The following is an 11,718-nucleotide window of genomic DNA, read 5'->3' as shown; positions in this document are numbered from 1 at the left end:
AGTGGATATATTTTTTTAATAAAAATAAAAGTATTTTTCAGCCTTGAGTGCAATTTTGTAATGCATTATCCAGCAAAAAGACTATGACGATCAGTGACTATGGTGATGGAGAAGAGAGAAGTCGAGATTGTGAGATATGGAAGGAGAAAAGAGAAAATTATGATAAATAAGTGTCAACTGAAAGATTGCGACTCTAACGTTATGAGTGAAATGATTTAGAGTTTGAGTTCTATTTATAAAAAAGGGGTGATAAATTGATTTTCAACATTTGGTACGGGTTTGGGTATGGGTTCGGGGTGGACAGCTATATCCCCATTACCCATCCCGTACCCGTGTTTTGAAATCCGGAAAAACCCAAACCCAGTCAAAGTGGGAAAAATCCGTCAAATTGAATTTGGGTCGGGCGGGTATCCGTGAGTATGAGTTTTGTTGTCATACCTAAATATCTTTGATATTGTTTGCGCTTTTAAATTAGAAAGCGTGAAATGACATATATGTTTTTTGAATTATTTTTTAAGGGGATTGTAATCTAATGAATTAGTTTTAAATATAAGTTGAACCTTCTTCGAGCTTTTCTTTAAACTTTGTGATAAGTCGTTTCTTCTGTGGCATGAATCTTTTCACACTATCATAATAACTTAAATTTAGAACGAAAAGATTAGTGAGTACATATAATGGAAGTATCCTTAAAAAAAGGTTAATTAAGTAAATGGTCCTTATAAATATTTAGAATTTTGTTTTTATTTCCTACAAAATAAAATCACATTTTTTAGTCCATTTGACATTTTTCTTTAGTATTTTAGGGACCGAAAATGCTGACGTAAAATTTTTTACGGAGACTAAAAATGTTGATGAAAATTTTTACAAGAACTAAAAATACTGACGAAATTTTTTACAAAGATTGAAACGTGCAATTTTATGTTGTAGGACCATTTACTTAATTAACCTTAAAAAAAACAAAGTGAATTGCAATTTAACGCAAGAAATTTTATCCCAAGCCGTTCATGATACAAAAGTTTAGCCAATAACATTTCTCTTTGGCCAACAAACACGGATGTCATGTTTTTTATATAGCCTTTTATATTTAGAAGATACCATTTATTAAATACACGATCATAAAAAAAAACGTAAAAGAAGCACATTTTTTTTAGGGAAACGTAATAGAAGATAGATAAAATTACACAATTAGTCCCTTAACTTAATTTTAAGTAACATTTTCATCCTTTATTTTTTTTTTGTAACGATTTAATTCTTTATGTTATAAAATAACAACATAGTTATCCTTTTTATGAAAAAATAATCAAAAATTCCAAAAAAAAATTCATCAAACTCATAGACAAACGCAAATCTTCGTCATACTAGCCTAGAAAATCAGATTTCATTGAAAAAATCTCATACAAAAATGATAAAATTGTGTCATTTTATAACATAAAGGACTAAATCGTTACAAAAAAAAAAGATAAAGGACGAAAGTGTTACCTAAAATTAAGTTAAGGGACTAATTGTGTAATTTTGCCTTGAAGATACCATTGTTTTTTTTTTTTTTAAACAAATGTTTCATGCCATTGTTAAAGTGCATTAAGAGTTAAGTTGAATAGTGCTACTTATTTGAGAATGTTTAGTGAAATAAGGATATGATGAAAAGTTTCACAAGCTATTCTTTTCCTACCTATTTAGTTTCAAATTTTAGTTTAATGAATGAAAGAAAAAAAACTCACTTCCGTTGTTCCAAAATGTAAGCAAAAAAAAAAAACTTTTATCCTATTTTATCTTATTTTTTAAAAAAACAACCATCATTTTCAAGATTTTTTTTTGCTTATTCTCATGAAATTAAATGTAAATTACATTCAATTTTCCATCTCTTCTATTTTCTCCATAATCAATAGCCAATGAAAATTGTTTTTACATCTTTCCATGAAACTTATTACAAAAAAAAAAAACACAAAAAACTAGACTCTAAATGTATGTATTACTTTTCTTAATAAGTGTGATTTGATTTTTTTTTCTCTTACAATTTAGGACGGAGGGAGTACAATGAGAGTTTTGGAGTAGGTGGAATAAAGTTTCATTTATATTTTGTCGTAATTATAGAAGTAGCGGTCAAACATTTGAATGGCTTGAATAAAGTTTCATTTATATTTTGTCGTAATTATAGAAGTAGCGGTCAAACATTTGAATGACTTTAATAAAATTTCATTTATATTTTGTCGTAATTATAGAAGTAGCGGTCAAACATTTGAATGGCTACTCGTAACATTTTTTTTAAAGAAAAATGTTACCCTTTTTTAAACTTTTTTTTTTTCTGAAAGATTTACCCTTTTTTTAACTGTTTATATAACAAATATTACTCTTCTATTTTTTCTTGAAGATACGCACAAAAAGTTTCATCTTTTTCTAAATAGAAGCGTTAAAGTGTTGGAAGGTCTTTGATGTGGACAAAATAAAAGTTCGATCTCTTAACAAAAGAAACGATGATAAATGTTACTCTCTCCGTTTCAAAATACATATCTAATTTTTGCAATGTGCACTATTCACTTGACTTACTTTGACCATACTTTTTAACTAATGTATAAATACAAATATTAGCATGTAAGATGTTGTTTGATTTGTCTCGACAAATATTTTCAAAATATTAAATTTTTATAATTTTTTTACTTTAGATAATTAAAGTTATTAACGGTCAAAATTGTGCATTGACATGTGTGAAGTGGTTGACTTATACATGTATTTTGAAACGGAGGGAGTACTTTAATTTGTTCGCATTTTCTTGATTGACTCAACTAATAAAGAAACATCAATAAAAGAAAGAGAAAGAAACATTGTCCTTTTTTTATTTTACAGAAAGATACATTGTTATTTTTTTTTTGTAGTGGTTGGAGATTGAATCTCGGACCTTGCATGTTTTATACTTTATCCCAACCATTTGAGCTGAGCTCACGAGGACGAAACATTGTTATTTGGTTATGGAGGCTAATAAAGCAAAAATAATAAGCAGAATAAAAAATCAAGACTAACTTTGGAAAAGTGTTAAAAGAAAAAAATAAATAAAAAAAATGATGTATGGTGTCAATTGTTAGTGGACACGGTTAGTTAGCAAGGGTAATGGTTTAGTGGGATATGGCAGTTTTGTTAGTGGGGTATGAGTATAAATTTCGGTGGTGTATGTAGTTAGTTCCCCAAACGTTAGTTTTGAAAACGGCCCAATAAACTACGAGACAGTTGTTACTAACTGAATGGGTCAAAAATAACGGGTCGCGCATACGGATCCGGGTTGTACTACACTAAACAAAATATAACGGGTGAAGTTGAGAATTGAGAAAAACTAACACACAAAAGCAGAGAAAGAAAAAAAAACACAGAACAAAGAGAAAGGGTTTTTGGTTCTGGACTCTGAAAAACTCAACTGTTTCTTCACAAACCCTAATTTCATACATTTCTTCATTCTTCACGATCAGGTTCATCATTCATCTTCTCATCGTTCTCTTATTTTTTATTTTTAAATTTTTTAAATTTTTTTTTGTTTCTGATAAACTGTGAACTTCACTCAATGGAATGGACTTAATTTATATAAACTTTATCATGTAATGAAATGGACTGTATTTTCGTATTCATTATTGTTGTTTTTATTTGCTTCACTGTTTATATTGCAAATGCTTATTTATTATTATTTTTTATAATTTTTTTTATATTTTTTTTTTTATATTTTTGTGATAATTTATTGTTATGATGAATGTTGTGTTTGTTTCTAGGTTGATTTTGTGTCTGCATGTTGGAATCTATTACTTGTAACTATGTTAGATGTTGTGCCCTAATTTCAGATTACAATTTGTGGTTTTGGTGGGTTCATTGTGCCATTAGGGTGTGTTTGCGAGTTGGGTTTTGGAGGGAATTTTTTTTGCTTGGGTTTAGAATCTGTCACTTGTATTGTAATTATATTCTATGTTGAACCCTAATTTGAGATTTGAATTTGTGGTTTTGGTTTTGGTTTTGGTGGGTTCATTGTCCTCTTAGGGTGTGTTTAGGAGTTGAGTTTTGGAGGGAAAGAATTTCGGAGGGCTAAGTCTATGTTTTGATATATATAGTTGATATTTTAAAATGATTTAAACAACATGATAAATGATTGTATAATACTACTGCAATCGCACTAAATTCATTTTTAAAGATATTTTATAGTGTCCTGAATTTTAAAAAGAAAAGTAAGCGCTTCCCTCCAAAACCCAACTCGCAAACAAAGTCTTATGGTTTGCACCTACATACGTTCTGTGTTGTAAGGCTTATAAATTGTAATAGTTTCATAGAATATGAATAAGTCAATGGTTATAGGACAATTGTTTGAAATTATACACTGCAAGTGGGAAAAGGCTTTTGTCATTGTTGTCTTTCTCGTTGTTGTTTATCCGTAATGTTAATTGTATGAGTTTCAAAATGTTTTTGCATGAACCTGTGGTGAAGTCTCGAATTGTTTCATGCCCATGTCAATAATATGCTTTAATCAAGAAGGAATGTTCAAGAAAGAACTGCTTTCCTATTAATATTCATTATGCAGTTAAGCACAAGCTTGATGAGAATATTCAATTACCGTTGGTTTATTGTTTTTGGCAAAATTTGTGATATTTTCTGGTGCTTATGTTATGTCAAAATTTGATTGTTGTAGACTCTGTTCTTTTTCAGGTGTAACTGACTGAGAGATGCTGAACTTGTGATTTTGTAAATAACAAAACTTAGCATTCATTCATGAATCCCAAACGTTCTAGCCAAGATGATCCTGATTCCAGGCCAGTGCGCACAAGTGATAGGATCAAGACGAGACCACCAGCTTATAACCGTGCACCATTCTTGTATTACAACTCAAATCTTAGGCGCCCCAGGAAAAGCAAGAATAAGACAAGAACAGCAGCTTCCCAGATTGCTAAGATGTTGCGTCCAGGGAATCGGAAAGCACGTGATTCGAATAATAATGTAAGTGTCTGCATCTCAAATATGTTCAAGAAGCATAATTATTCAGAATATTGTTACTTTATTAATTAAAGTGAATAGTTTTATACATAAATCATTAGGAATATCAGGCATGACATCGTGTCATGCATTTTTCCACCTCTAAGTTACTTTGTGGGATATATATTGGATATCTATGGAATTAAAGAACACATTTATAATTTGTCAAAACTTGTGCAGCTTTTTAAATTTTTTTGTTTATTTTCCTTTTGTCAATTATAATTTTATAACTTTATAAGATGCCAAGTGAGTTGAGTCTATTGTGAAAGAACTATATCTTAGAGATCTATACCCTGTTGGTTCCTTGGTTTCCGATCACATTTTTAGCCAATGTAAAACTTTGTCGAATCTTTTATGACAGGGATCAACAACCGGGTTTTAACAGCTCTTAAATTTCTCCTAGTTTTTGTAAACCCTAATGATAGAGGAGCCGATGCACCTGTTTTTAATCAGATAGCTTTGGTGCTTTTCACCATTTTCATTTGCTTGACTATTAGCTTTGATTTTTGGATGCATCTCCATGTTATACATGTAAATCTTTGTTCCATTTTCTTATTCATTGCCCTCCAGTTTAGAATGTTTCTCTATTTGTCTCATTCTTTCAAGTGCCAAAGTTCCCACCAACTCTAATATCAAGACTTTTACTTGGGCAATGGTAATTGATAGAACATAATCAACAAAAGACAAATGATCTCCCTACATATTTACAGGCCTAAAAAATGATGCTTCTTTTGATTTTTAGGTTATTTCAGAGTTTTGGGGGAAATGACAGTCTTTGCGTACTTCATGCCTTTCAACTTTGCAGTTTGCACAATTGCATGCACTTCAATAATTTTCTTCTGTACTTTTATTCTGAAAGGGCGTAAACACTCGAAATGTTTGTCTCTGCACCTATTGGTGTGAGTTTGGTTTTTTTTATCCGTGCGTATGTATTAAAATGAACAACATCTAAACCTACAATTTTTTTGGATATTATGATTGTCATATGACCGCATTCTGAAGTTATGGATGTTTGCCAACTAGCATGAAGATAATCTAGATAGCAGTAGTTCTCTCCTCATTTCACTGTTTGGTCCTCTGTCGACAACTTTGATGGATGCAACTAATTGTTTTTGATGAATTGACATGATTTGTTAAAAAGACTTCAGATAATAAGCTGAATAAGTAATGTTGGATAAATTATTTTTCTAATAATGAACTTCTGTGTGTATTTCTCTTATTGCATGTAATCACGTCATTTTCTGAATTTGATTAGATGATAACATCAATTCTTTCAGTTTTGTTATGTGGGACGTTTTAAATCCCTGAGCTGTGTTATCTGTGCTTCTATTCACAGTCTGGCTCTGCCAACCTTCGGCGCTCAACCAGGGAGAGAAGAGTTAATGTAAATCTTATGGAGTTCGCAGACAGCTCTGGATCTGAGGATGCCGATTTAATGGTGGGTTTTTGTTCCCTATTATATAAAGTATTGAGTTTTAAAGCTTGAATTATCTGTAATTATGGCTAAAGTATCTAACCATGTTTCAGAGACCCTCATATCGACCGTTGAGAAACCGGATTAGCAACAGTGTCAGCCGGGATGATGCAATATCTTCTAAGCGCAAAAGAGGAGTGGATGCCAAACCAACTCCTCGACGTGAAGGTCTACGGCCTCGTCGATCGAAGGCTGCTGGTAGAGAAAGGTTAATATCAGAATCAGATGATGATCAAGACCTTTCAGAGGGAAAGGTTGAACAAGATGAAACAGAAAATGGAAATGATGTTGAGGAAAATGATGCAGAAGATGATCATAATGAGATGGAGGGGGATGCCGAGGGTGAAGATGAAGGCGAGGATGAAGGCGATGAGGATGGCGATGAAGATGGTGATGATGAAGACGGTGAAGAACAGGATGGAAGAAGGCGCTACGATCTTCGAAATCGTGCAGAGGTCCGCAGGTTCTCTATGGAGGAAGGGAAAGCACGGCCAAGGTCTCCACGAAGAGTTTTACATCAAGGTATGGGAACTAAGGTCAACAGGGATGTAAGGAAGGGTGGATCACGAGTTCACAAGCGCCATCGCTTAACAAGGCCTGAAGATTCTGATGACTCCCTTCTTGTGGATGAGTTGGACCAAGGCCCTGCTATTCCATGGGGTCGTGGTGGCAGCAGATCTGGCCCACCTTTTCTTTTTGGGGGCGTAGACACACATGGAACAACAGCTTGGGGATTAAACCTTGCTGCATCAGGTTGGGGTCATCAGGGTGATGCCTTTGCCACACTAACTTCAGGGATTCAAACTGCTGGTCCAAGTTCCAAGGGAGGGGCAGATATCCAACCCTTGCAGATTGATGAGAGTGTAAGTTTTGATGATATAGGCGGGCTCTCTGAATACATTGATGCTCTAAAGGAAATGGTTTTCTTTCCATTATTGTATCCAGATTTTTTTGCAAGTTACCACATAACTCCACCTAGGGGGGTGTTGTTATGTGGGCCCCCTGGCACGGGGAAAACATTGATTGCAAGAGCTTTGGCTTGTGCTGCTTCAAAAGCTGGTCAGAAGGTTAGCTTTTACATGCGCAAAGGAGCAGACGTGCTAAGCAAGTGGGTTGGTGAGGCTGAAAGACAACTGAAACTTCTTTTTGAGGAAGCACAAAGGAATCAACCTTCTATTATCTTCTTTGATGAAATAGATGGACTTGCACCTGTGAGATCTAGCAAGTCAGAACAAATTCACAATTCCATTGTGTCCACTTTGCTTGCTTTGATGGATGGGCTTGATTCTCGTGGACAGGTTGTTTTGATTGGAGCTACCAACAGGATTGATGCTATTGATGGAGCCTTGCGACGTCCTGGCAGATTTGATCGTGAATTTAACTTTCCCTTGCCTGGTGGTGAGGCACGTGCTGAAATATTAGACATTCATACTCGTAAGTGGAAGCACCCTCCTCCAGAGGAACTCAAAAAGGAACTTGCAGCTAGTTGTGTAGGTTATTGTGGTGCTGACCTAAAGGCTCTCTGTACTGAAGCGGCTATTCGTGCTTTCCGTCAGAAATATCCACAGGTTTATACAAGTGATGACAAATTTCTAATTGATGTTGATTCTATCACGGTAGAAAAGTATCATTTTATTGAAGCAATGTCTACAATTACTCCTGCTGCTCATAGAGGAGCTATTGTGCACTCTAGGCCATTGTCTCTAGTAGTTCAACCATGTCTTCAGAGACATCTAGAGAAAGTCATGGGTACTATATCTGATATTTTCCCTCCAGTATCTGTTGCATCAGAATTGACTAAACTGTCAATGCTTTCGTACGGGTCTGCGATTCCACTTGTATATCGACCTAGGCTTCTACTTTGTGGTGGTGAAGGCACAGGGCTGGTAATTATCTTGGAACTTTTTTATATTATTGAAACTATGCTTTAAAACAACCTAAAACTGAATATACTTACTGCTCTAGTGTAACAGGATCATCTTGGGCCTGCGGTTTTACATGAACTGGAAAAATTTCCTGTGCATTCATTAGGACTTCCATCTCTTCTGTCAGATCCTAGTGCAAAGACACCGGAGGAGGCGTTGGTACATATATTTGGTGAAGCTAGAAGAACAACGCCATCCATTCTTTATTTACCACAGTTTGATGTTTGGTGGGAAACTGTGAGTACATATCTTGTAAATGTGCTTCTAAATGAACTGATCTGCATGCCCAAAATTTATATCTCATTCTGATGATTTCCTAGTTATTGTATTGCTTCTTTATTTTGGCCTCTGAGTTGGATTGGTTTACTGATCATGCAGGCTCATGAACAGCTCAGAGCCGTTCTCCTGACTATGCTAGAAGAATTGCCATCTGACTTACCTATCTTACTTCTTGGTACATCCTCAGCTGCACTTGCTGATGTCGAGGAAGTGCCCACTTCAGTTTTCCCTCATCGCTCAGTGTACGATTAATCTAAACTACATTAAATATTTAATCTGAGTTCCTCAAGATTTCCTTTTTATAGCAGCGCTTTGGATGCACACAAATATATATGGATGGTTGTGTATGGTAAAAATTAGTAATGTAGTTCCACTAGACATGCTTTTTATATAGAAAAGAAAACTTTCAAGTTTGATGATAGTAGATGTTTTGAGAAACCTTTTTATCAAGTTCTTTAGTATTTTTCTCAAAAATCTTCATTACATTGCTTTTCATGCATCACTATTTAATGTATTTCAGATGATTTAGCAAGAGGTGGAAATCACATCACTGCAAATACTAATGCTTCTTATTAATATTTGGTGCCATCTTTCTTTACAAGAGTTTCAATAGTTCGTTATTCCCACATGTATTTGAATAACTGTTGGTTCAAAAACTAAGATCAAGTGTTCATTATTCTTCTTTAAACCTGAAAAGCATTCATGCTTACAATTTTGTTTCTGGTTATATATGTTCACCTTCTCTCCCTTTTGAACAGTTATCAAGTGAACATGCCATCTACCGAAGATAGGACCTTGTTTTTTGATCGTTTAATAGAAGCTGCTATGTCGATATTGTTGGAGCGAATCAGCAAGAAATCTCAGGATGCAAAACGCCTTTCTGAACTTCCCAGGGCACCAAAATTGGCTAGTGGTCCAAAGGCATCTGAGCTAAAAGCAAAGGTCGAAGCTGAGCAGCATGCACTTCGAAGATTGCGAATGTGCCTCAGAGATGTTTGCAACCGGTAGGTTAACCTATGCTTTCTGTACAATTGTTGGCTTCACTTGATATATTGACACCTCTCTCTCTCTCTCTCTCTCTCTTTCTCTCTCTCTCTCTCTCTCTCTCTCTCTCTCTCTCTCTCTCTCTCTCTCTCTCTCTCCTCTCTCTCATGTTTTGTGTTCCTACTGCAGGATATTGTCTGACTCTCTCATGTTTTGTGTTCATACTGCAGGATATTGTATGACAAACGATTTAATGCCTTCCATTTTCCAGTCTCAGATGAAGATGCGCCTAATTATCGCTCAATTATACAGAACCCAATGGACATTGCCACCATCTTGCAGCACGTTGATAACGGCAACTATATTACATGTGCTGCATTCCTTCAGGACATTGATCTTATTGTTTCCAATGCAAAGGCATGCATCTTGTGCCTTGAGTTCTATTTCTGATTGGATTGGGTCATTTTTGTGTCTGTGGGTAATGGAGAATGCATGATCATTTTTATTGTTATAACCAATTACATCAGTGCTGAAATAAATTTGTTGAGAATGCTTCAAACACTACTTTCAAAATTTAAAGCATGTTCCTTGTTTGATCCTTTTTAATGTAATTCAGGCTTACAATGGAGACGACTACAATGGCACTAGGATTGTCAGTAGAGCTTGTGAGCTCCGTGATACGGTACTTGAACTTTCTCTTAAGTTTTACATTGCAGATTTAGATGTCGACTATTGTCTGGAAAATTCTCTTCATCTTACTCTCTCTTTCATCACGTTTTTTCAGGTGCACGGGATGCTCTCTCAAATGGACCCAGCACTGGCTGCATATTGTGACAAGATTGCTAGCCAAGGTGGCCCAGCGCATTTGCCTGGTGAATTAGGGGATATTACATTCCCTGATACTCCTGTTGTACAGCTGGCCACCACTACTAGAACGAGTGCTCGACTTCGTCATGTCCAACCAGAGGTTAATCTGGATCAGGGTTACGAAGTATTGAAGCGGACCAAGAAGATCGGTGACGGTATAAATGCAGGTATGGCCTTTGGAATATGAATTTGTTCTCAATATCAAATGTTTGGACTGCAAATGTGTGGAAAATTATCCTACATTCCCAACAAGCAATAAGTGTGGATGTTTAACCCATCATAAGTAGTTTGAGGCATGACACTCACATACAGTAGTGAGGCATCTTTGAAAATTGTGAAATCTCCGTACTTTGAATCCTTTCATATGCTTTGTTATACTTGCAAACATAAATGATATTGGCTCTACTTTATATGCTTGGTCATGCTTAACAGCCCAATGGTGGTGGTGTTATTTGATTTCCTATGATTAATTTCTTCCTTTTCAAATGCTAATTTTAATGTTTCTTCAAAAATTACAGCAGAAGACAAGTTACAAGATTCAATACCAACAAAGTCGTCTCAGGAGCAGCATCAGACACAAGACGTGGATTCTGAAAGAATGGAACCTATAGAAATCGATGGAGATTTGCATGGATCTTGTACAAATAACCTTGCTGATGGTAGCAGCCTTCATGATATCACAATGCTAGATGGTGAATTTTCAAGACAAGTGGAGTCTGTTAAGCAGCGTTTCGTAAAGCGCAGTGAAAAATACAGCATCCCACAACTTGAAAGGCTTTACACGAGAATAATGAAGGGCGTCTTTGAAACCAGAGATAAAGGAATGAGTGATGATGATCTCAAGAATTTGGTTTTGGGGTTTTTGTCGAAATTTGTAGAGGATGATGCAAATTTCTGACAACTGAGTTTTCCCTTATTCTTCGATGATTAGGAAGGAAAGATTTTTTTCTGTAAAGTCGGGATTTTTTTTTTCAATTTAATTCAATGTTACTTATTGAGCACTGGAGTTTCTCTCATTTTCCCTGAGACAGAAAGGTCCAAACCGATGTACAGAGGAGTAAGCATTTATTCTTTCTATATATTCCGTGAGATTAGATTATCATGATGATTAGATGTTTTAGTTTATGCCAACATACAAAGTCTAAAGGTAGCTAGAGATTGGAAATTTGCAGTGTTAGAACCCTTTTTATTGCT

At 35.1% G+C, this 11,718-nt stretch overlaps 1 protein-coding gene across 4 annotated transcripts; it reads left to right on the top strand.

Annotated features, from left to right (window-relative positions):
* The first annotated feature begins 3,323 nt into the window (after positions 1-3,323).
* On the top strand, positions 3,324-11,655 carry LOC25492654 (ATPase family AAA domain-containing protein At1g05910). Of its 4 annotated transcripts, none has more exons than XM_013600832.3 (11): positions 3,324-3,455; positions 4,672-4,959; positions 6,332-6,433; positions 6,523-8,355; positions 8,443-8,631; positions 8,773-8,915; positions 9,432-9,677; positions 9,888-10,074; positions 10,274-10,339; positions 10,442-10,691; positions 11,046-11,655. In XM_013600832.3, exons 2-11 carry the CDS (start codon positions 4,735-4,737, stop codon positions 11,420-11,422), a joined length of 3,618 nt encoding a protein of 1,205 aa, XP_013456286.1. In that variant the 5' UTR covers positions 3,324-3,455; positions 4,672-4,734; the 3' UTR covers positions 11,423-11,655. The 4 variants fall into 4 exon arrangements, with proteins under 4 accessions (XP_013456286.1, XP_013456285.1, XP_039689029.1 ...); XM_013600831.3 differs by having other exon boundaries at positions 11,043-11,655; XM_039833095.1 differs by having other exon boundaries at positions 4,655-4,959; positions 11,043-11,655.
* Positions 11,656-11,718: the final 63 nt, after the last annotated feature.

This window comes from Medicago truncatula, chromosome 4 (assembly GCF_003473485.1).
Source record: "Medicago truncatula cultivar Jemalong A17 chromosome 4, MtrunA17r5.0-ANR, whole genome shotgun sequence".
Taxonomy (NCBI): domain Eukaryota; kingdom Viridiplantae; phylum Streptophyta; class Magnoliopsida; order Fabales; family Fabaceae; genus Medicago; species Medicago truncatula.
This window is presented reverse-complemented; position numbering and strand designations above follow the sequence as displayed.